At 43.7% G+C, this 25,811-nt stretch overlaps 1 protein-coding gene across 2 annotated transcripts in view; it reads left to right on the top strand.

Annotated features, from left to right (window-relative positions):
• The window catches only part of LOC106810551 (low-density lipoprotein receptor-related protein 2-like), a 109,210-nt gene that overhangs the window by 74,537 nt on the left and 8,862 nt on the right, over positions 1-25,811 (top strand). The window contains exons 43-77 of one of the 2 annotated variants that reach the window (XM_014813935.1): positions 516-823; positions 1,409-1,634; positions 2,186-2,308; positions 2,844-2,999; positions 4,123-4,239; positions 5,644-5,827; positions 6,355-6,516; positions 6,942-7,017; positions 7,155-7,317; positions 7,951-8,082; positions 8,346-8,532; positions 8,798-8,918; positions 9,339-9,570; positions 9,935-10,159; positions 12,407-12,667; positions 13,218-13,340; positions 13,969-14,229; positions 14,649-14,786; positions 15,138-15,329; positions 17,435-17,630; positions 18,113-18,207; positions 19,118-19,275; positions 19,608-19,749; positions 19,895-20,034; positions 20,496-20,604; positions 21,035-21,151; positions 21,484-21,609; positions 21,884-22,006; positions 22,667-22,918; positions 23,251-23,416; positions 23,688-23,823; positions 24,094-24,172; positions 24,566-24,731; positions 24,920-25,005; positions 25,506-25,757. In XM_014813935.1, coding sequence (XP_014669421.1) covers positions 516-823; positions 1,409-1,634; positions 2,186-2,308; positions 2,844-2,999; positions 4,123-4,239; positions 5,644-5,827; positions 6,355-6,516; positions 6,942-7,017; positions 7,155-7,317; positions 7,951-8,082; positions 8,346-8,532; positions 8,798-8,918; positions 9,339-9,570; positions 9,935-10,159; positions 12,407-12,667; positions 13,218-13,340; positions 13,969-14,229; positions 14,649-14,786; positions 15,138-15,329; positions 17,435-17,630; positions 18,113-18,207; positions 19,118-19,275; positions 19,608-19,749; positions 19,895-20,034; positions 20,496-20,604; positions 21,035-21,151; positions 21,484-21,609; positions 21,884-22,006; positions 22,667-22,918; positions 23,251-23,416; positions 23,688-23,823; positions 24,094-24,172; positions 24,566-24,731; positions 24,920-25,005; positions 25,506-25,757 — 5,730 coding nt within the window. Of the gene's footprint in view, positions 1-515; positions 824-1,408; positions 1,635-2,185; positions 2,309-2,843; positions 3,000-3,920; positions 4,038-4,122; positions 4,240-5,643; positions 5,828-6,354; positions 6,517-6,941; positions 7,018-7,154; positions 7,318-7,950; positions 8,083-8,345; positions 8,533-8,797; positions 8,919-9,338; positions 9,571-9,934; positions 10,160-12,406; positions 12,668-13,217; positions 13,341-13,968; positions 14,230-14,648; positions 14,787-15,137; positions 15,330-17,434; positions 17,631-18,112; positions 18,208-19,117; positions 19,276-19,607; positions 19,750-19,894; positions 20,035-20,495; positions 20,605-21,034; positions 21,152-21,483; positions 21,610-21,883; positions 22,007-22,666; positions 22,919-23,250; positions 23,417-23,687; positions 23,824-24,093; positions 24,173-24,565; positions 24,732-24,919; positions 25,006-25,505; positions 25,758-25,811 lie in introns of both variants that reach the window. The other variant, XM_014813940.1, reaches the window with a different exon arrangement.

Below are 25,811 nucleotides of genomic sequence, written 5' to 3'. Positions count from 1 at the left end.
TGTCACTTCCGGCATAGGCAAGAATGGCATACGTGGCCTCGCCGTGGACTGGATTGCTGGTACGCTACTTCTGTATTCAGGATAGCAACACTAGGGAATGTACTATACTCACTAACTTGACCCTCTCTCTCTCTCTCTCTCTCTCTCTCTCTCTCTCGCTCTCTCGCTCTCTCGCTCTCTCTTTCTCTCTTTCTCTCTCTCTCTGTCTCTCTGTCTCTCTCTCTCACTCCCACGCTCACACAATCCACTTTCTCTCTCCAAACTCTCCTTTTCTCCCTAATTATATACCCCCCCCCCCCGCCTGGCACGAGCAGCACGTCAGCGGCAGGGTAAAAAACACGGGAGCGATGAACGATTCGCTCTTCAAACCTCCGAAATCGCTCCCGTGAGGCTCAAAATAGCTCCCGTAAAATTTTTGACGAGAGCTATTTTTCCCACAGACCTTTGAAAAAAAGCTCCCGTAAAAAAAAATGTAATTTCCCCTGGTCAGCGGCGCGTCATCATCTACGTTACAGGCAACGTGTACTTCACGAACGCCGGCTCGCGCTTCACCTACCTCGAGGTGATGAAGCTGAATGGAAGTGACCGCACAGTGCTGCTCAGCACGCAGGTCGACGAGCCGCGACAGATCGCCGTCAACCCCGTGCAGCGCTACCTCTACTGGGTCGACTACGGCCAGTTCCCGAAGGTCGTCATGGCGCTGATGGACGGCAGCAATCGGACGGTGATCGCAGCCGACGACGTCTCGATGCCGCGCGACATCACCGTCGACATACTCACGCATGACGTCTACTGGATCGACAGCGACAAGGAGTGGATACAGGTAATGGTGCGACCACCAGGCAATCGAGAATAACAACCTTTATATAGTTTCGTCAACTGAACAGAACCCTTGTCAATCTCATGTGGTTTGTTTGTGCACATACCCTCTATTACTCAGTCATCTGCTATGTTTCGCCTGAGGTATCAAGCACCAGACCTACTCCTCCAAGTTCGGCGTGTTTCGTCGTATTGGTGACGCGCATGAAAGGATTACACATTTGGTACTGTCGATTTTCACCCCACCACCTCACTTAGACGGCCGTCTCGTTACAGACATGTACCGTACATTTGGTACTATCGATCTTCACTGTCTTACTGTCCCCCCCCCCGCCCTTACGTATATATCTCGTTACAGACATGTACCGTACATTTGGTACATCGATCTTCACTGTCTTACTGTCCCTCACGTTCACATATATCTCGTTACAGACATGTACCGTACATTTGGTACCATCGATCTTCACTGTCTTACTGTCCCCTACCCTCACGTTCACATATATCTCGTTACAGACATGTACCGTACATTTGGTTGATCTTCACTGTCTTACTGCCCCCTGCCCTCACGTTCACGTCTGTCTCATTACAGAGGGTCGACTACCTGGGCAAGAACAGGATGACGATTCGCGAGAACATTCCGAGCGGCTACGGCCTCGCGATCTACACCAACTACATGTACTGGGTCGACCGCAACCTGAAGAAGATCTTCCGCGCGAGCAAGCAGCCGGGCAACACGTCCGAGCCGGAGGTGATCAAGAGCGGCATCGAGAAGCTGCGCGACGTCACCGTGTTCGACAAGATCAGCCAGCCGAAAGGTGAGACCGCCGGCGCGCCCCCTGGTGGTGGCCAATGCCCGTCCCAGCGGGCCTCTCTCTCGCACGTTCGAGTGATGTCCGCCGCGGCGAGTTTGTGACGCGCAAAGTCCGCGCAGCGAGTTTGTGACCCGACTTTCGATGCGTTTCTGTGAGCCTTATCATCGATGTAGTTTATTTGATTGTGATTTAATTAACGTAGTTATTACTGTATACGCTATATATTTCGCGAATTTCGCGAATGTGTCCTCGACCGCGAAAATACCATCACGCAAATAGTTCATACCTAATAATACCGAATAATTAATAATTCACCGACCGCGAAATTGTCCGTCAAGTCTGAATTCGCGAAAATATCTGTATGCGAAAAATATGGCGTATACAGTATTTATGGTGCTAACTAATAGTTATTTCTGTCTCGATTGTAACCTGGCACTGCTGTGAGACTAAACGTCTTTGTGATGCATGCTGTGCAATGAGTTCCACGGTTTCTCAGAGGTTCTGCTCAACTTGTATGGTGATTGGCACGTGCCTGCTTGTGCTACCGTTTGCAGGTACCAGCCTCTGCGTGTTCAGCAACAGTGGCTGTGAGCAGCTCTGCTTCCCAATGCCCCGCACGTTCCCCAGATGTGCGTGTTACAGCGGAAAGCTCGCCAGCGATGGAAAGAAGTGTATACGTAAGTTTCGCACGTGTTTTGAATGGCAGTGTGTTGTGCTGTCATACCAGAGGAACAGAAGGCGGTACAGCCTCTCGCATGTCATCAGCATTTCGCATTAGAGATATCGCTCTGCTTACACACACAGATTCGTATAACTACTGGTCGAAGCTGTTCTGATTACAATGTTTACAAGGTGTATACGTAGCTACGTTGGTGGCTGCTTTAATTTATTTATCAGGGCTGCAGGTCAATAGTTATATCTTGGTGTGTAAGTTACATAAATAATCATAACATTAATGTTATGATAAGTGGGGAAATCCTTTCATCAAGTGATCCACACTAGTCTCTGAGAAAGTTTCTAGATGCAATGAAGAGTGTGGGCTGTAGCAATCTACTTCAGGCTGTTTGCCGAGAAGATATATAGACTGATTGCTGATTGATTGATAGATTATTGATTGATTGATTGATAGATTGCTGAGAGACATATTGTGGCTGACATATCGATAATAGGAACTGACATACATCGGCACACCTTGATCTGTTGATGTTGCAGAGGACGATGCTTACCTCATCTATGTAACTGAAAACTCAGTGCGCAGCGCCTTCCTAGACCCACAGATTAGCTCTGTGCCATGGCCACCAGTCACTCATCTCAATATCTCCACGGCTGTTGAGTTTGACTACACGAATAAGCGGATCTTCTTCACTCGTAAGTGTTCCTGGAATTGAAGCCGCTTACCTCGAGTGTGTTTTGCCATGTTGTCTTCATACTTAGTCACTCTGCTGGTCATATTCGTCTAAGTGTGAGTGAGTTTAGAGTTGATAGATAGATCAATGTAATGCATTTGTAATCAATGTTTATAATGGGTGTTTTTCATGAATAAGTGTAACTGGTAAGTGACTGATATGACTTTTTAAAATTCTGTACCCAGTATGTCATCATAATTTTATGTTTTTTGACATTTTACTTTAATGACTCGTAATGTCATTATTAGGTAACTTCATTGCATAAGATGAGGTTGGAAACAATTTCATGCAACCACCCTAACTATAATGTCACAGATATAAGATATATGCCATCGGATATAAGATATAATTTATACTTGGTTAAACAGAAGAGTCTCTTAACAAGGCATCATCTTAATTAACTATTGAGCTAAAATATAGAATTGATTGGCATTGGTGGGTATATGGTGATGCATTTCAGCATGATGAAACAGTTTTTAATAAAGATATATCATAGCGTATGATAGTCTGTGGAGACCTCCCGCAATAGAAGCTGACATGTTTCAAGTTGATTCCTTAACTTTGTTCATAATTGCTACAAAACGTGTTAAATCTGGCAGAGACTTCATGCAGTTCTAGCAATAATTAAATTACGTGTAAAAATGAGCGACAAGATTTTTTTGCAATGAGATATTACACCTGATAGTATAGTGTAACGTGGGCATTATCAGAGCAGGTGTGTCTATACATTCGCATACACCTGCTCTGCAACTAGTTTCCGAGCAATACAGAAAAATTGCAGCCTCTGCTGCCGTAGCTGATGCCGTAGCTGTCATCAGCTATGAGTAGCGAGGCAATGGTGTCATTGTCATGCTGAAATTGTTTTTGCGTCACTATCGTACAGAGCGCTCGCAGCAGCACATCAACCTGCCCGTAATTAATCCGGGTAAGATTAGCTACTTCGAGCTGAGCGACCCGACTCATTCCATCAAGAACATCGTCGTTAAAGGCAACGAGACGCGTACGTATGGTTTCGATGACAGGTCTTGGTGGTGGCTACTGACTCCCCAGCGCTAACCCGCCCTGTTTACCACTTCGATTTTCAGAGTTAGGTGTAGACAATACGACGGCGGAGCGGAATCTGATGGAGCTGTGGTATTTCTCAGCAACCGACAGGCAGCAAAACCTCCAGCGCCTGCCCATGATCGAACGAACAAATAACCGTAACCACGTTTTTTTTAACGCATGTCACCTCGGCATCACCACATGCACCCACATGTGATTTATGTGCATGGCTTAGTTATAGAATGTGTTCGTGTGTGCTGAATGTTCGATCTGCATGTCATTGTCATGTCTTTGTCATTAAATGTGAAGAGGATGTGCTTAGTAGTGTATATACATTACTACGAACGTTTGTATATTGAATATACACATGATTCGTGATATTACTCGGCACCTGCTCCATGCATTTTGTTCTTTGTTAGATGTGATCAGGATGCACTTAATGATGTATATTACCATTAAAACCATGTATATTTAATATACACATGGTTAATGACATTACTAAGCACATCCGCGACAGTTGTAAGCAATTGTCGAGCGCATTGGAAAAATTGTTTATAACATTTTCTGTTGATGCTTTTATTTTGCGTATGCAGCAATATTTTTCCACGTGTTTCCCTGCAACATAGGTGTATAGCATACGGCATCATATTCTTAGTGTGTAGTCAGTTGATGTGATGAACAATGTCTTAATATGTTCTCTTATTATACAGCATCAATCCATAATGTGGCCAAGGTGGGAGATCCTGGTTCACATTTTGTACATGTGTACATGTGTATATGTTAGGCAGTGTGTAATTTGTCACAAGTCGTTTAGTTAATAAGTAATATTAGTATATTCAAATCATGACTCTGGTACAGCTCTTCATGCTCACTTGTAGTCATGCTTTGCGCCATATTGTAGTAATTACATGTTTTGTACGTTGTTCATCTATGTCCAGTTATAACGAGTAGCGTTGTTATGTTATTCTGTACCTACTTATACAGTTATATGTGAGCTGTGAAAAACCTCGTATTAGCTGTTGCCTGCTAAAGGCAATTTTATGTTTAATTCAGTGTTATAGCTTTTATAGCATAAAGTACTAACACAGCACGTTATACAACTGAATTGCACTTGCTTTTGTTTGAATGTACAGCTATTCTGCACATGTAATAAGCAGCATATAACCATACTGTTGCAGCATTATTTGGAACCTCTGATATATAACACTTGCTATGCGTGGATGTAATTACATTCTTTTACGTGCTATAACCTGTTTACCGTCGTAATTGACGTATCCGTCTAGCGTGATTGACAAAAAGTAGCGAATACATATTGTTCTGAAATCGATGCTAAGTTGAAAGTTGATCGTGTACATGTGCACTGCACACGTAAAAGCCGAGTGAGGCTCACCAACGTAGCAACAGCTAGTAGCCAGTGTGGTGCAGCAGCCATCTTCGCAGGTATCTCGCCCTAGACGGATAAGTCGATTATCGTAAGCGCGCTTTGTGCGAGGCGGCGCGACGCGGTCTAACGTCTGTGAGTCGCGCGCGTCTAACATGCGTGTTGTGTGTGCACCGCGCAGGGGCCGGCATGCACACGGGCGTCACCTTCACGACGGGCCTCGCCTACGACTGGCTGCAGGACCGGCTCTACTACACCGACATCGTTGGCCAGGAGCTGAACGCGATCAGCATCGACGGCACGCGCCACGTGCAGGTGCTCGCCAACCTCAAGTTCCGCGGCGTCGTGCTCGACCCCTGCGAAGGGTAGGTGGCGCCACCGTAGGGCAGGGTAAAAACTGTAATAGAGCGATGAGCGATTCGCTCTTCAAACCTCCGAAATCGCTCCCGTGAGGCTCAAAATAGCTCCCGTAAAAATTTTGCCGAGAGCTGTTTTTAGACTTGAAAGAGAGCTCCTGTGAGGGAAAGGAGAAGGAGAGAGGAGAGGGAAAGGGAATGGGTGAGAGGGAGAGAGGGAGAGAGGAGAGGGAAAGGGAATGGGTGAGAGGGAGAGAGGAGAGGGAAAGGGAAAGGAGATGGAGAAGGAGAGAGGAGAGGGAAAGGAGGAAGAAAGGGAAGGGGTGAGAAGGAGAGAGGAGAGGGAAAGGTGAAGGATAGGGAAGCGGGTGAGAGGGAGACAAGGAGAGAGAAATTATAGACGTGTTAGTCCGATGCCCATGAAATTCAGCGTCTGTGGCACATAGCAACGCCCAGCTTGACCTAGATGTAAATATGCCGCTAAGGACACTGGTTAATGTGGGAGTATGCTGTATGGCTTGTGTTATTGCTTTCAGGTATATGTACTGGTCCGAGTCTTCTGGGCCAAAAAGCAGAATCGTCCGTGGTAGCCTTGGTGGTAGCCATGTTGAGGTGCTTATCAGCAGTGACATCAGGTGGCCTGCTGGCCTGGCAATTGACAGGGAGGATCGCAAACTATATTGGGCTGACTACTTCCTGTAAGTATGCTAGAATAGCCTGTCAGATATAGAATAGTAGGAACAAGAGCTTAACATGTTTTTACATGATGTACTGTAATTTTCATTCTTGGTCTTTCAGATTTAAAGTATTGCTAGTTTTAAGTATCAGCAGTTTTATGGTTAACGAGGTAAAATGTTCATGGTAAGATAGTATGCCTCTTATTGTTTTTTAACAACACTCACTGATTAGCAAGATCTATGCAAAATATAATTAGCATTCAAATTATTATAACATTGCATGTATAACAATTGGCCTAGTTTGTCAGTTTTTATTATTTCAATTTCATAGGGATAAAACATTAATTAGCAAGTAACGTAAGTGGGAAGTTTAACGGCAGATTGTTAGTTACCCGTGCACGTATAATTTTATTGCTTTCTGATTGTTCATTATCTGTTATTTCTAGCAACAAGATTGAGCGACTGGACCTGAATGGAAGTAACAGAGAAATAGTTGTACCTTTAGCTAACAAACCATCACAGGTATGTTGCTATATACAGTGGGAGGTTCGTAATACCCAATTACTATTATCCTATATGTTATGCTATCTCTTCTCCTATTTATGTTCTTTCTGTTGTGGGTTATAATGTTGTCAGCTCAAGTCATTTCCACCGTATAGGTCGCTGTGTACAAGGACTACATATACTGGATGGACCGTGAGAACAATGCTATCTATAGGGCTAACAAGTACACTGGTGCTGACATTGTACCAATTGTGCACGGAGTGGGCAGTGAACAGCCAGGGTTTGATCTGAAGATTTTTGCTCCAGACCTGCAAGTTTGTAAGTCGACAGTGCAAGTGTGCTATACAATTAAATACATGTCAGTCAGACTATGCCATTATAGTGGAAGTACTGCAATACTGCTTTTGTAAGAACAGTTGACTGAAGTATGTCTCTAATGTACTCAGACCAGACTGTTTAAAATGATATTATAACCCCTACTTGGGCTGCCAGGGTCTATGTCTCCCTGGATACTGCCGGAACGTACCCTGGTACTATCTAATATGCCGGACCGTACCTCGCCTACTCCACTAACGAGTCTAGGGAGTCGCCTACGCCTACTCCCTAACCCTAACCTTAACCATACGTTCCGGTATACCGGACCGTACCCAGGGTACGTTCCGGCAATACCCAGGGAGACATAGACCCTATCAGCCCTACTTGGAATAATTGTGAAAACTTGCATGTAATGACATAGTTAAGCTTTTACCTGTTTGTGCTAAATTCCCATAAATATCACACGTTGGTGCACTGCACAAATAAAACCAAACAATAGTGTGTTCTTTCGTGTAACTTCTCTTACCTAAGGGCACCAGAATAAACACAAAAAACTTTTCACTTCTGGATGATAGCTGGTATCCAATAGGTGGGGGTATAGTCAGTGGTGTGATGGTTCTGCTGTATTATTGACAGGTAATGCAACTGGCTGCTCGATTAACAATGGCGGCTGTGTGAACGCCTCCTGCCATGAAGCTCCTAATAACGCCACAATGTGTGCTTGCGAATTTGGCAAAAAACTGGCTAACGAAGGCAAGATGTGTGTGCGTAAGTACAAGCTTGATGATTTCTATTAACATCTGTGCATGCAGGACAAGTATGGGAGTTCCTCCTTGATCATCATTCGTAACACGAATTTTTCTCATGTCAATGGCTGAATTTATAATAGTAAGTGTAACTGAGTTTCTTACATTATTAAACTTCAACGTGTCATCTTTGTAGAGTAATTCAGTCATCATTCGTATGTGTATTGTGCATGGTTTAGTGAATTGGCTTTATGTTTGTACCTACCATAAGATCTTTTTTCACAGCTAACACTGCAGGTTGCCTACCCAACTACTTCACCTGTCTGGATGGTAGCTGTGTGCTGTACCGTTCTGTGTGCGACAACACAACTGACTGCAAAGATAAGAGCGATGAGGATCCAACATTCTGCAGTGCACACACCTGTTCGCCCGACAGCTTTGTCTGTGGCACAGGACGATGCCTACAGCAGAGGTACAGTACTGTACAGCTACCAAGAAGTGCACCATGTGCAATGTTTGTATTTGTATGTGTCACGTTTTCTTACTATTTCCTGCATCATCTACTGCCCCATTTTATTGTACTGCATTATGTTGCATCTCAATGTGTTACGCTGTTTTGCTACGTTTTACTGCTTCACGTTTCTACTCGTTACTTTATATTAACTATACTAACCAGTTTTTGACTTCTATTGCCTTTCACACACATGGGTTTTTTAATCTGTATGTTTCTGCTGCAGATACCGTTGTGACCATGACAACGACTGTGGTGATGGCTCTGATGAGGCCGAGTGTGTGTTCCCCACGTGCGGAATTGATGAATTCCGCTGCGACAACTTCCGATGTGTGGACAGGGCTGCGGTATGTATGATTGTCACACTAGTTTCTCCCTAGCAGGAAAAAAGAATGTATTTGGTAATCAAGTCAGTTTCCGAATGCAAGATGGAGTCCGGTGTGGCACCATTAACTGTCTAGTGCAAATAGTGTACAGCAGCTTCCATAGCTAGCCGGTGACCTCGGCAAGTTATTCCGAATTTAAAGTCTGGCAGTGGGCATTAAATATGGCCACTTTGTAGGCAATGTTAGCTGTGCATGCACCCCTGGGTGCATGTGCGAGTGCCTGTGTGCACGTACGAGTTTCTGTGAATGCGCGTGTTTGAGGGACTGCACACGTTTTGTGTGCGTTTTGTGTGTTCGCGTGTGTGCAGTTTGTGTGCATGTACCCTTGCGCAAATTCCACACGGCAAATTTTCTCATTTGCGTCGATTTGTGCGTCGGCAGGTGTGCGACGGCGTCGACCAATGCCGCGACGGCAAGGCGTCGGACGAGCTGGACTGCCCGCAGCGCGTGTGCCCGCGTGGCCAGGTGCGCTGCAACACGACCAACATCTGCATTCAGCCGTGGTGGCTGTGCGACGGCGACGACGACTGCGGCAACAGGGAGGACGAGAACCCGTTCTGGTGCAAGCAGCAGTCGTGCCCGCCCGAGGAGAACTTCCGCTGCAAGAACACCGGTACGTGTCGGCGAGCGGGATCTGCAGCCGCGGCGGCGGCCACACGCGGGGAGGGGGTGCAGTGCAGTGTTCTATTGGTGTTTTTTTTGCAGCAGTGCTGCGCTCGTGTGGAGAAGTCCATGAGCGCAAAAGTGAAAGTAAGCAAAAGATAAAGTAATGTTGCTTGTTGCCGTACATCTATATCTTACAATGAAGATCTCCTGTGACTACAAATTACTCCTCAATCTACCTATACTACACTACCTATCTAATGTCCACGGATCACTCCATACTCGTCACACCGCCGCGTAACTAGCTACGCCGTGTCCACGGATCACTCCATACTCGTCACACCGCCGCGTAACTAGCTACGTCTTGTTTGCAGATCGCTGCATCCCGTCGTTCTGGGTGTGCGACGGCGATGGTGACTGTGGTGACGGTGACATGGCCGACGAGGATCCGAGCTTCTGCAACACGACGGTGAAGACCTGCTATGGTGACGTGTTCACGTGCGATAACGGCAAATGCGTCGCCAAGGTGTGGCTGTGCGACGGCGACGATGACTGCGGCGACCGATCGGACGAGGATTCTACGAAGCTGGAGTGCGCATGTGAGTTCTTGTCGCTTTTCTTGTCGTTTTTTGTTCTTGTTGTCGTTGTTCTTCTTTTCGTCCTTATTGTTCTTCTTGTTGTTCTTGTTCTCCTTCTTTTTATTTTTATTTATCTTTTTTTGTTGGCATACTTTTTGCCATAACTTTGGTTGTACTTACACCCCTTGCAGAGGACCATCTATATATATAAAGTTGTTCAGCTGAATTAGTTCGTACTTGCATAACTAGAGAACTCCGCAGCCTAGAGAAAAACCAAAGACATTTTCAGAATCAGCACGTCTGGGAGGAAAAATGTAAAAAAGTTAAAAATTCATAAAAATTCTATTCATCAATAGATGGCGGTGCGTACAGATTAACATCACGTACGCGTGAATCCATGAGTATACCCTTAACGGCGCAGTGGCCTAATCGCTAGAACATCCGTCTCCTACACCAGTGTACATCGGGATTCCGGGTTCGAGTCCCAGCTGGGGAACATATTTTTCACTTTTTACTTTTTATTTTTTATATTTAATGTCTATTATCTTTTGATTTCTTATTATTTTTTATTGTTTGGGATGGGATGGGATGGCATGCGATGGCATGGGATGGGATGGCATGGCATGGCCTGGTATGGCATGGCATGGCATGGGATGGCATGAGATGCGATGAGATGGGATGGGATGGGATGGGATGGATGCATGGATGGATGCATGGATAGATAGATAGTTACATTTTTTGGGGTATTTTCCTTTCAACCAAGCGGTCACCAACTGAGTAACGCCACTGATTTCCCCGGGCAATGCCGGGTATCCCGCTAGTTCTTTATAGGGCATTTGATCACCTATGAGGATTTAGGAGTTATGCAAATGTTCGTCCTTTTTTGCAGTAAATTTGTAATAAGAACATCCTCGATAGTATAGTGGTTAGTATCCCATTATTAGTGTCCCCCCCCCGTATTAGTTGTCACGCGGGAGACCGGGGTTCAATTCCTCGTCGGGGAGTAGCGAGTTAATATTTTTATTAGATATTACCGTAGAATTGAAATTAAAATAGCATAATTCGTGATGATGTCGCGGAGATACGCGTAGAAAATTTACTCACATTTTCAAGTTCCTAGTATCTGATAATAATGCAATAATTTTACGGTTGGCGGTGTGTTGTGGGGGCTGCGTGTGGTGATTTTGGGGGTATTGCTAGGAATACAACAATGTTGTTACATAAAAGTGTTGTGAGAGACTGTGGCCATGACCAAGCAAGTTAATAAGTTCAATAATTCTTTGCTTCATGGTGTCTAACATGTAGACTATTTTTAGCTCGCCTTGACATCGTCAAGATGAGCTATTGCCATGGGGCGTCGTCCGTCGTACGTCCGTCTGTTTGTCTGTTCGTCCGTCCGTACGATAACTCATGAACCGTTTGACCCACATGTTTCAAATTGCATGCAGTTGTTACTCCTATGGGAGAGGTTTGAACGTCCTATTTTAGAGCACGCCAGTCGACCTACTTTCGAGCCACGCCCACTTTTTGGCAAAAATGGAAATGGCCATCTAGATTCATTCGATTTTGTTAAATTTACCTACCTACCTACCTACCTACCTACCTAATCATACCTACGTGTAATATTGTGTTTTAGATTCTTCGTTACAGTAATTTGACTGGAATATTTTATTACTTTTATTTGAGCGATAATCGAAAACCATAATGGCGATCATTCAGGCGTAGCGCCATCTCTCGCCAGATTTCAGACTTTCAGATCTGAAACATTTATTTTCGCATCAAAACTAACCCTGAAACAAAACAGTAAAATTTCTATTAGTATAAAACAGGGAATAAGGACATTTGATCACATTTCGGTTCGTCATAAATGAAACACTCACCCAATTTTAAATATCATCTCCCTCTTCTATCACACCCAAGGTGAGCTATAGTGTCATTGACACTTTCATTGTCAAAGCCCTGGAAACTACTGTATACGCCATATTTTTCGTGTATAGATATTTTCGTGAATTCAGACTTCGTGACGCGTTCGCGAAATTCGCGAAAAGTAAACCACCGTGAAATATACAGCGTATACAGTATAACCCAGTGGAATGACATCCGGTAGTACTGGCCCACGCCTCTTGTTTCAATCAGTCTGGTTGATGTATTGGTCAATACCGTGATAGTTAGCATAAATTTTCTCCGTTCGAAGAAAATGCCTGTCTTTCCCGAGCTCCACCTCTCTCATCTTCTCACGTCGTGATCGACCGCATCCTTCTGTTCCAGCTAACTACACGTGTCCTGCGAACACGTTCGAGTGTGCGTCTAACGAGAAGAACACGCGCTACAGCTGCATCCCGCGCACGTGGGTCTGCGACGGCACGCCCGACTGTGCCGAGGGTGAGGACGAGAAGCAGAACTGCCCGCCGCCGCCGAGCTGCCGCGACACGGAGTTCACCTGCACTAACGGCCGCTGCATCAAGCAGTCGTTCATGTGCGACCACGTCAACGACTGTGGGGACGGCAGCGACGAGCCGCGCAACTGCAGTAAGACACAAACAATTAGATATGGGCGTAGATGTAGGGATAGATATTGATGCATACAGACGTAGATATCGATGTGGGTGTAAATATAGGAGATATTGGTATAGATAAAGATACTGTCATAGCTATATATACAGATATAGGTAGCGATAAAAATATCGATGTACAGGTAGATAGATGTAAATACAGACTGTATATCGGAGATTATCACACATCTGCGGGTGCAGCAGTGTTGAGCTTCATTGTTGCAGTAACATTGTCTGCACGTGGCCTGTTGCAAGTTTGCAGAGATGCTATTGTAAGATATGTTGCGTTTTGTGGAAATGTGTGTGTTGCGTCCCTGCATGCAGTACTTAAATTGAGATTGTGAAAAAAACGGACCGGCGTATTTATGTCTCTGATGTACTCTTCACAACGTTAGCGTAAATGGTCTGTAAAGTTGACAACGCAATCTTTGTATGTTTCCTAGTCTTAAGAGCTACACGTTTTTTTCTGTGGTAACTGCATAGCAGGTTTTTTGCGAGAAGTTAAGCTTGTCTTCTCGTGTCTGCAGCTTACAGGAATTGTACAGACGAGGAATTCAAGTGTGATAACGGACGCTGCATGAAGAAGTCTCTCATGTGTGATAAGGTTAATGACTGTGGAGATAACTCGGACGAAACGGACAAGAGTTGCCGTGAGTAATTTCGCCCGTGGATGAATGTTCATAGAGGCACTCCCATTTTACAAGTTTAGTTAATCTCCCCGTGCAATGTGAAGCATCATGACAATGTTACACCTGGTTTTTTTGATTGTCTGTAAAGCGAGAAAAATGCAGAATCTTCAGGTAGATCTTCTCAATTACTACACGACAGCTGTAATAAAATGGGGTTGATAAATGACAATATTAGTTTCTCTTATGTTTAGTCTCTCCTCCATGTTTACTGATATGAACAACAATGGTCTCAAGTGTAGGTATAATAAAGTTGAACAGTTGACAGCTTCATAAAATGTACTAGTATTACTGTTTTCTTCTGATCATGAGATCTGAAAAATTCATTAATATTCAGTCTGCAACTTAACACCAGACTCATCAGATACCTTTTTCAAAAATATTTCCTGCTAATCATGAGGTATGTCATGATCAACAGTTGTATCGTTCTAGCTGAGTAACACATGTATTTAAGTATACTTGGTCTGCATTGTATGGCCACTTCCCGAATGGCACAAAAATGTCTGCCGTGAATTCACACAGTGTGTGAAAATTGTAATCAAGGATAGTACAAAGATGACTGCTGTGCAAAACCATTATGTTACCATTGCAGTCGAGGAGAAGGTGACTTGTCCAGCAAGTTCTACACCGCAGTTCCAGTGCAACAACGGGCAGTGCATCAAGTACGAGCTAGTCTGCAATGGGCAGCTTGATTGTAATGACAGCTCAGATGAGCCGCCACACTGCGGCGTGAACGAGTGCGCCGTGGTGCAGATGAACCAGTGCGAGCACACATGCGTCAACACTCTCACCAGCTTCTATTGCAAGTGCAACCCTGGCTACACCCTCATGCAGGACGGCAAGGCTTGCAAAGGTCAGGGCACTGGAGGTTTCCGTAGTTTGCTTTGTCATTTGCCTGGATATTTTTGTTGTGGAGTTTCGACTCTGCAATTCACAAGTTAAATTCAGAATCTTTTCATAATTTTTTTCATAATTCAGAATCTTTAATATAATGGAGATGGTCATAACATTGTAGAATATCCAATGGGCTTATGTTATACTCAGTGTTATGTGGTGTACGTGCAGCCGTATGCAGTTCTAATTCTAATGCAAGGAAACTTAAGGTAAATGGAAGAAAATTAAGATAAATTAAGAAAAGAAGAAATGTTAAAAAGAAATTGTTAGTGTTTCCTGTAAGTTCAGAATAACAACCGATTTTGAATAAGTGCCAATGACGAAAAAAAGTACTGCGTATCTGATCATGCCATAGTTATTCATTTTTATTCCTTATAGACATGAACGAGTGCATGGATACGCCCGGCGTGTGCTCTCAGATCTGTGTCAACACTCCCGGCTCTTACAACTGCAAGTGTGATGTAAATAATGGCTACGCCGAACAGGGAGATGGACGCTCGTGCAAGAAGTCTGATAGTAAGTCGACGCATCCTGCTGGTCTTAATATTTTGAATGTCACATAACATGGCGTGTGTAGGCAATAGCATATACGTGATGATTATTCCAGAACGTTGCCAAATACGTTATATTTGGGAGGTTGATACATTGGGACTCGCAGGCCTTCATGATGACTGTGGACGGTTAGAATGTGAAATCCTGAGCAAGAGAAAACTGCTAGGTTGTTTCATGATTACTGTGGTCTTGAGATGCTGTAATACCCTGTTATCAGTAGCTGTGATTCAGAATCAGTACACGTCAGATTGTCAAAGCTGATGTCTGTGAAACGTGCTGAATATAGTGTTGACACGTTGTTCCATTTCTGCTCAGATATAACGCCATGGATACTGTTCACCAACCGCTACTACATGCGAAACATGTCCTTGGATGGTATGTACTACTCGATCGTAAAGGACGGATACAAGAACCTTGTCGCGCTCGACTTTGACTGGCAGGAACAGAAGATTTACTTTAGCGATGTGTCGATGCGTAAAATACAGCGTATGAACTTCAACGGCTCAGGTAAGCTTACGTTGTCTCAGAGGCATGCACGCTTCCAAACATGTGTTACTGTGTGTTAGGTTTGGACATTAACGACTGTCTGACTGCTGTGCATGTGTGACTGTATGTCGTATGTGTTTTAACCATGCTCACGTGGACTTTCAACGTTAGAATTGGGATGTTTTTTGCTCTATAAGAACCGTTTACATGTGCGATATACTTGTAGATCATCAGTGTATGTATTGTGGACATGTGACAAGTAGCTGTACAGTGTAGAGCTGCTGGATGCGGCTTGCTAGCTGTAATGTCATCAATCTCCTTACTGTAGAGTACTGTTTTGAGTTGGTGTATGGCTGCGTTGGCTACTCACAAATGCGAGAACTCGGTGAATACAGCCGGCACATGCGGGCGATTCTCGGTATCAATAACGTCACATGATGGTTAGGTGACGGGGAACCTCTCGCATGCACCCGGCATGAGTGCTTTGATGCTGACCAAGTGTCAAGCGTGTGACGGGAGCTAATGTTTTTATGACAACACTGTATCCCACGTATAGGCGTCGAGGATGTAGTGGATGAATCGCTCTGGTCGTTGGTGAGGCCAGCTCTGGGGAGCCACAAGCATACGCTCGGCAAATATTCTGGTACTTCGGTCATCAGGGTTTAGGGCTCGGGTGTTGATTTCGTTGGCTGCTTCATCGGTTCAGATGGGAAGCTGCACGGTTGAGTTTTGAGTTGTTTTTTTCACGTCAGTGAAATGGCGATCCTGTGCCTAGATCAGATGTCTCATCTGTTCTAAGCGGATGCAATCTTGTACTCAGAGACAGACAATGCATGCTCGTGTCTATCTGTTCTGAGTGATCAGATGGCTTCATTTCACAGTTTCATGTGCAGTTTTCTGCTCTCTATGTATTTATTGCTTGTATCCAGCATTCAATATGTACACACGTAGCAGAAATATTTCAGGCAATCAGACTATTCTACACTCTGTGGGGCTTACCATCATTAGCTTGTAATTGTCCATCTTTCTAAAAGTTAATTGTATGAATCGAAATTGAAATGTGAATATACACAGGTTCATGATAATGGTCCCCATAGGTGCAATTCATTGTGGTTGAATTTGTCCCTTTAACCAAAGCCATTCGAAAGTAAAATTTTATGCTGTTTTCCCCTCAACCACAGAGTAAGTAGCTATGGTTACACACATGCACGCAGATAGTAAATGTGTCGTTTTTATAATGTGCTGAACTGATTGGTTATTGCAATATTTCTGTACATGCAGTGTATAATATTAACATTGGCATTAACATTGACCCTGAAGTTAAGTCTTACAGCTATTCTCACCAGAACCCGGGTTTGCAAGGTCATGAGTAGCTAGCTCTGATGCATCTCTGGCTTTTTCCAGTCAAGAGAAGAAATTTGGAATACCACAGGAAGAGGCACATGCATTGCTTTTGGTGTGCATGTCCTCTTAGCATAATCACGTATAACATAACGACGCATAATCCTTGATGATGAATTTTTTGCACCCTTTTTTGCTACCCTTCTTACACAGCATAGCACGCCCAGCTACATTACTAATTACGGTCATTAATTACACCATATTTGAGTTGGTTCATGGTGCGTTTGTAGAATGATTTGTCATTATTACAGACACAACCTACCAACACGAATATTTATGCTATAGCCATAATAACCGTAATTTGTACTGTAGCATCGGTACGTTATTAAGTTTACTGGCACACCTACACATCTTCATATCATTTTGTGCATAATTGTGATTAGTATTGTGAACAAATTCTGGTTTATAACTATCATCTACTTTTAATGGTCACTGTTGGAAATATTCCGATAATCAGTAATAGTGTGTACCATTACTTTATTATAATGTATAATGTACTGCATTAAATTAAGGGCAAGCATAGACCTACTGTCAAGTGCACCTGTCTAGGTGACACGTCATTCCAAAGCACTACATAGGTGCTTAAATCAAAAATCGTATTATTTATGCTCTCGACGTTCTTCACAAGTATCTCGCTTCACAAGTCATCTAAGAAAGCTTGCACCTGAAGCGAAGTGACGTAAAACCAGCCCATGAGTGCAATGTTGCAACCATATTGTGTGCAGGTGTTGAGGAGCTGGTCACAGACAACATACGAGCGCTCGAGGGACTAGCTGTCGACTGGGTCGGCCGCAAGATGTACTGGCTCGACCGGCGTCAGCGCACGATGAACGTCGCCGAGTTGAACGGTACCAGCCGCTGGACTCTGATACAGCACCAGATGGAAGAGCCGCGTGCTGTCTCCGTCTTCCCACAGATCGGGTATGTAGCGTGCCTGTCGACGTTTGATGATCTCTTTGGTTTTTGTTCAAGATCTTGGTTTCGCACGTAGATGGGGGGTAATAAGTCAGGTGGGTAGGCATGATTTTCAGTGATTGGTTCAGTATTGAAAGCAAGCAGTTTTCTAATGCTTCATCGATAATGTAAATTGGTGTAATGTCCGTGATAATAGTGTCAAAAATCGTGATAGATGGTGTAGATTTGGTCGAAAGTGTGCTTTAGCACCTTTTTGCAGTCATGACCATGTCATGTGGTCAAAATCGTTACATTTCTGCCTAAATGCTGTATAAGCTGTGAGAAAAGGCAAGGTTCTGGTCCAGCCAAACATGCAGCTTGTAATCTTCCAGGAAACTTGCATTGTAGGGTTATACTCTCGGTCTTCCAATCGGCCAAGACGTCATGATTTTGTGCCAAGTGTTATTCATACAGTCGTAGGGTCTGACTATGTTGATGGTTTCTTTCAGATATATCTACTGGACAGACTGGGGACTAATTCCCTACGTTGGTCGGATCGGTATGGATGGAACAAATCGATCAAGGGTTATTACTGACAAGATGTGTAAGTGCTAGCCAATCGAAATTCTCAAGCATAATCTACACAAGTACTGCATGAGTAGTGTATAAAGAACGATGAGAACGTTATTATATAGCATGGTGTATTACCTGGCATGTGTTGTTTATGGGCTGTGAGTTGCCTGCATAGTAATATGTGCTAGCCATGTCTTTAATTTCCCAAGTGAAAATGGATCCTTCATAAGTCATGTAATGCTAGCCGCACACTATACGACCCGAGCGCGATCGGGAGGCTTACTTCTGGATCGGAAGGCTTAAGTTTGGCTCGGGAGGTCATTTTGGGCTGATTCGAATTTTGAATCTGGAGCGGAGCGGGTCGTATAGTGTGCGAGGGCTTACGACGCGACTCGGATAGTGTGCGTGGCCATCCGACCCGCCGCCGAGCGCTGAAGAAAATTGACCAATCGCAGAGCAGCGCCATGGGAACCGCATTCGGTAAAAATGGCGGGAAAACACTCCTGACCCTTAGTACACGCTAAATCCGCTTGGAACGCCACGAGAGTACCATGGTTAGCGCCGACTTTTGAGTCGTACAGTGTGGGGGGGGGGGCCTCCCGATCGATCGGGAGCGGGTCGTATAGGGTGCGAGGGCTTACGACTGCGGCCCGCGCAAAATCGTATAGCATTAGGCTAGCATTAGAATCATATCAAAGGAGGAAGCTAAGAAGCTTTGAGCATAAGTTAGTGTTAGACTATTATCATCTTCTTACAGTGTTTGCATTTACAGTGACCTTCCCCAAATATATTTCTTGTAACAGGACATGCAGATCCTAGCTATTTCTGTTGCAGTATATTGCTCTCAATATGCAATGATTCCTTCACATATTGCATCTGTGACAGAGCTCGCAGACACTAAATAGCAATCACTGTAATAAAGTTCTGCTTTCCACTTGCAGCATGGCCAAACGGGCTAACTATTGAGTATGTGACACAGCGCTTGTTCTGGACTGATGCGCATTTGGATAGGATAGAATTCGCAAACCTTGATGGTACCAACCGACACGTGATCACTGACAGTGGACTAGCTCACCCATTCGCTCTCACCATATTTGAGGTGAGATCGAGTTACCAAGATTCATAATTCATGAGTTACTACAGCTCTTATACTGGCCGCATATCCTTTATCCACCAGCAGACACTCTCGCTTTGGTCATATATAGCTAGTCCTGTATATCAGTCTCACTGCACTGGTCGAGTAGCTAAAACTTAACATTGTGGCAATATCAATTATGATGCATATCAATGATGTGTTAACTGTGCAGTTTATAATGCTGTCAGTACCTTGCATGACTGCCAACAAATTGGTAGTACACGTCTTAGCTAAAACTTGCTGTCTTTATATTGGAATGCCATCCATATAAGCATTGGCATTTTATGTTCGTATAGGACTGGATCTACTGGACCGACTGGAACACGCTTGGATTGTACAGGGCTCACAAACTTACGGGAGAAAACAGACAAGTTTTGGCCAATGTCACCCATCGACCCATGGATGTGAAAATTATACACCCTCTGCGTCAGCCCATGAGTATGTGTCACTGATTCTCAGATGCTCACACTGTGGTTCATGCACTGTGAGATGAGGGTGCTCATTATTTAATTGACACATAGTTTTAGTACATGAGATTTCCTGCTACGATCCAATGTGATGTTTTGTGTCTTCATTCACGTAGGCAAGAACCCCTGTGGATCGAACAATGGCCGTTGCTCGCACCTGTGTTTGATTGCGCCGGGCGGGGAGAGCTACACCTGCGCCTGTCCTAATCATTTCATCCTACAGTCGGACAATATGACTTGTACAGCCAACTGCCCTGTGAGTAGAAATTGACTGGGGATGGTCGAAATACCGTGGCTATTTTGTCTCTTCTCTGTCAGTTCCCCTCGGTGTCTAGACTTGTGCATCACGATCTCTTATGTGGCCCCCACATGTGTACCCCTTTTTGAGGCATTTAGATGTGCTGTAGACAAAATCAAGGGCTAAATCAACAGATTATGAATCAGTAAAGCACTAGTGATAAGTCATGCGATATATGGCCACTTCTTGGAGCAAGGTATAAATGAGATATATAGAGAATATTTACTTTGATAGACATATTGAATGATGTAACATGAGCTGGTTTGTTTCTCACCACAGTAGCTGAGGGAATAGGTACATGTCCCATGTTTAATGTTTGCTTTTAACACTAGATTGGTCCATCACCATTGTCAGATTGCCATCTATTATGAATTAGAACCATTACTCATTGCTCACCTTAACGTATCGTCCATTCGCAGGCTGGGCAGTTCCAGTGCGGCCGCAGTGATGACCGGTGTCTTCCATACCGGCTCAAGTGTGACGGCGTACCGGATTGTAAGGACGGCTCCGACGAACCACCAGAGTGCCGTACGTTTGCATTTGCCCACAGTCGCGAGTATTTGTCGTGAATATGATACCCACAGCACACGTCATATCCAAATGATGTGATGTTTTTAGAGCAGTGTAGTGATAAATATGTCTGGTTTTAATTTGCAATGTAAGTGACCATCAATGAAGCTTTTAATACTAGTAGGAACATAACATTGATGACTTTTGTCCAAGTGATTAGGACACTGAAATAATAGATTAATATTTCATAAGCAGAACATGCACATTCTGCATTTGTGTTTATGTTCTACCCCATTTAGCGCACTAAACATTAAAATTATCGTGTATATTTTTCCAATTCAAATTTAGTCTGCTGTAATTGTAGTTAAGGAGAGTGTACCTATATCTAGTGTTGTGAATACCTTATTAGATAGAAGTTGTAATTAACTGCATCTGTTATGCTTTCCAGCACCACGCAGCTGTCCCAAAGGTGAATTCCAGTGCAGAAATGACAACTGCACAAAAGCTTATGCCCTGTGTGACGGCGATGATGACTGCGGTGATAACAGTGATGAACAGGACTGTGGTACGCGCCCATGTCTTGCCTTTCTTGCTCATGTTTTTTTTTGTTTCTTCTCTCGTCACAGTTAAGGGAATCGAATTCAATGTGCTTTTTGTAGATATTGATTATGTTATGAGGCCAATATTTGTATTATTGGGTTTTTGATATTCCATATTCTAATAGTATTGTATCTTTGTGTTCTGGAAAATAGAAAAAATTGTCCTTTTAAGTCCTGGGAATGTCCATAAAAATGTCTTGGGGAAAAATTGCCTTTGGTGTACAAACCACACCATAGATTCATTCATTGACCAGAGTGATCCAGATGATGTAATGACTGCTAACATTATTATTCCTAGACGATAGACCTTGTGAGCCGTGGCAATTCAAGTGTACAGATAGTGGACGGTGCATACCAAAAGCCTGGCTGTGTGACATTGATAAGGACTGCAAAGATGGTTCTGATGAAACGGATGCTGTATGCAGTAAGTATATTCTTATAGTAAATATATCAACTATGGTGTACATCCATGTCGTCAGTGTTATCATTGCTGCTAGCTTTCTTGGTTTTTCTCACATATGGGGCCACAGAATCAATATTAGTCATACTATTTTTATTATATGTATATGTGTGGTAATGTCATTTGGTTGAATATGGCAGGGCCTAATCTCCCATCCTCAAAAGTTGACATTATTCGATATTATTATTTAAAGGAAAATGAATTGTTTTAATGACCCTCTGTACGTGTTCATTTGCAGAAAATAGAACTTGCGACACGGACGAGTTCAGCTGCAAGAATGGCCGCTGCATACCAGAGTCGTGGAAATGTGACTATGACAACGACTGTGGCGATGACAGCGATGAGCCATACAATGAGTGCAGTAAGTGTTAGCAGCATGCTGTGGCATCATGTTAGATTAATTAGATGAGTTTTTGTTTAAATATACGCACATCTATAGATGAAATATACACATGCATGCACATGTGGCGCCATGTATGCACGTCATGCAGACTTAGGGAAATCTGTCAACACGGTTGCATACATAACCGATTGTCGTAATGCATTATTCGGGTAGGTTTTGCTAAATTGAACGTGTTTTTGCTAAATTGAACAGAAACTGATGATACGTGTGAATGTAATCAGAAATCGAGCTCTTTGAATGACCTTTGAATGACCTTCGAACCTTTGTGTAATGTTCATCGCTGTTGTGTATTGGATGACATTTCACATTAAACTGTCATTACACCTATGCTAAAACCATGCAGCACTTTTCAGCATGATAAACTCTCGATCTTATGTATTTATTTCGAATTTGGCTATCGAGTGTATTCCATATCTGATCTTTCATCTGACTGACCGTGTGCAATTTCCCCTACTCGTGGATGGCACTATAATAGTCACAAATGATATAATGCCGGCAAGGTGACCCATTTATGACACAATTTACCAAATTACTGTACACAAGGGTACGAAAGTTCATGCTATTGCACGGGGCCTTTGCCGTAAAAGCTGCGTCTAACTGTGATGCTTGCTCCGCCAGGGAACAAGGCGTGTCCGGCCGGCTGGCAGCGCTGCACGGGGGGCAACTCGTGGCGCTGCATCCCACGCTGGCAGTTCTGCGACGGCAACGACGACTGCCATGACAACACGGACGAGAACGTGGCGACGTGCCCTACGTGCGACGCAGACGGCGACTTCCGCTGCGGCAATGGCCGCTGTGTGCCGAAACGCTGGGTGTGCGACTTTGAGAGTGACTGCAAAGATGGCTCCGACGAAGAGGAGACCATGTGCCGTACGTTACCGTACTGTGCCCGTAGTGCATGTGCACACATGCATTTATATATTTATGTTTATATTGTATGTAGTGCATTTAGTGTAGTATATGTTATATATGTGGAATATGTGGTACATGTGGTATATGGTGGTTTGTAGTATTGAAGGTCTGATGCAACAGAAGTGATGGAAAGTGACAGGCGTATGTGCGAGTGTGTGTGTGCGTGGGTGCGTGCGTCCGTTCATGTTTAAATGTGCATTACGCAAGTGTGTATCTGCATGTGTTTGTATGTAGCCCCGTGTCACACACCAACCATGGTGCGTACTCTTATCTTTTATACATAATTGCAGAGAACAATTTCCGCCAATGTTCGGAGTCAGAGTTCCGTTGTGACAACAACAAGTGCATTAATGGCAGATGGCGCTGCGATCACGACAATGACTGTTCCGACAAAAGTGATGAGAAAGATTGCTTGTACTACAAATGCAAATTTTCCGACCAATTCCAGTGTGCCAGGTATTGTATTCTATGCTTAGGATATCTGCCATCAAGACTTGTATTGTACTGTGGTCTACTGTATTGTTACACGTGAAAATCTTGGTGGACAATGCTGGCTTCCAAGCTAAGTCATTACTCTTCTTTCTTTAGTAATGTTTTATTAAAATTGATGACTGTGTACAATCTCATGTCACAGATCTCATGTCAGAGATGTATACAGACACACGCATACAGATATGAATTCATCCCCCTTTTCCTCACACACTGATGCATATTGCATGTGTTGCAGTGGTCACTGTGTTGCGAATACAACACGCTGCGATGGCAAGAAGAACTGCCATGACCTGTCGGATGAGAAGGACTGTCCACCCCGCTTCCCAGGCGGCCGTTACTGTCGGCCAGAGAAGTTCCAGTGCGACAACACTGTACGTGGTCAAGAATACTGAAGTCTGTCCGGGAGACAAATGTTTTCAATAATTTAACGCGCCTGCTTGGCAATTGATACTTCTCGATTCTTCTCGATTGTGTTAATTTTGAACAGTATTGATGTTTTCCAAATGGATTTTCATCACTCCTTAATAACCTGATAGATTCTAAGAAAGAAAGATATATTGCAGCACGGAGATATCATGGCTACATGTGAAAACTGTAGTGTGATCCTTTATGATAAGGTTACTTGTTTGTTTTCTGGACAGCTCTGTGTGGACATGTCAGCCAGATGTGATGGCATGGACGATTGTGGAGATAGGTCTGATGAAAAACTGGAGCAATGTTGTAAGTTTTTATGCTGAAACGATGCAGTAAAATATTCCAACTCGCATGTAGGGTGCTGCAAAATCATTTCGGCAATTGCGTTGGGGAATCTTTTGCATTTATTTCTTTTGAACTGGCTAGACAAGAATTAACAATGTAGATGCAATGAATAGACGTCTAATAATGGTAATAATTTACAAGCTTAATTACTACAGTCACTCTGAATCATTGCAGTCGTTGGAATAACAATAAGGAAGTAATAGCATCTCTATAGCTAGGTGATATGCTCTCCAGCGTGAGATACATAGTAGATTACATAGCTTGTGCTTCATGGAAACCCATTTTTGCACAGGTCCATTGTCTATTGTTGTTACAAAACATGGTTTATCGAATTACCTCGAATGGTTTCTACAGATCAAATCGATTGTCCAAGTGAGACGAAGTTCCGCTGTAAGAATGAGGTTTGCATACCGAAGTATCGGCTGTGTGATGGTGTAGACAACTGTGGGGATGGCTCAGATGAGAACAACTACACCGTGTGCAAGCCTAAGCCACTTAATTGCACCGTCAAGGAGTTCAGGTGAGGTCACGTGTATGTCACAATGGTTTTTGAATGTGGACGGTAGGAAGAATGTGCATTTTAGCTTGGACATAATGTTCTATTAATGCATACTATTGGGATTACGAGTTGACATAGAAAGAAATGGCTGTATCCATTGTCTAAAGTCGAACTACACTCTTTTTCATTGTTGAATTGCATTATTGCAGGTGTGCCAATCAGAAGTGTGTGCCAGCCAGTGCTCTGTGTGACGAGTATGATGACTGTGGCGATAGATCTGATGAACTTAGCTGCCGTGAGTAATATCCTACTCCCCATTTCACCCATACAATCCCTTTCCTTACCCCATCAACACATGTCCCCTACTTTTACCTACACACTGCCCCTTATCTTCATACACGTTTCACCACAGTTATCCAAAATCAATACCATGTATATGTATATATATATATGTATAATATATAATATCTATGTGCGCTTTAAAGGTTTATATAGAAGTACTAAGTACTTGAAGTAATAATTAGAATGAGATTATTACTGTTAAGAATGTTCTTCATTGTTTTTTTTACCATTTTAGGATTAAAGCTAAAATTGTAATAGTCATTTCTGTCAATGAAATCTCATCAATAAGATGTGGATATAATAAAAGATATATTCATTCCTGAATAGTAACGCCTTTCAGGCTGTGCGCAGTTCAATATCATAGTCCTCACACTGCAGGTTTTGATATACAGAAAAATCACCGTCTCGAGATACTGTATTTATTATTTATTACTGGTGCAACTGCATTTACAGACAAGGCTGGCACGGGCTGCGGTGCAAACAACGGAGGCTGCTCGCAAATGTGCACACCGACGACAAACGGCCACCTATGCAGCTGTAACTCTGGCTTCGCCGTGTCGCCAAAGGAAAAAACCAGCTGCCTCGACGTCGATGAGTGTGCGACTTTTGGCCACAACTGCTCGCAGCTCTGTGTCAACGTGAAGGGATCGTACGGCTGCGAGTGTCTGCCAGGATTCGACGACGTCATGTCGTCTGGGCGAAAGGGTATGATAATCTGTTGCGATTTCGGCTGCCTAGACTTGTGTAGGTAGAGTATTA

This window comes from Priapulus caudatus, unplaced genomic scaffold (genome assembly GCF_000485595.1).
Source record: "Priapulus caudatus unplaced genomic scaffold, Priapulus_caudatus-5.0.1 Scaffold17, whole genome shotgun sequence".
NCBI classification, from domain to species: Eukaryota; Metazoa; Priapulida; class Priapulimorpha; order Priapulimorphida; family Priapulidae; genus Priapulus; species Priapulus caudatus.
The sequence above is the reverse complement of the archived record's forward strand: the minus strand, read 5'-3'. Positions and strand labels throughout refer to the sequence as shown.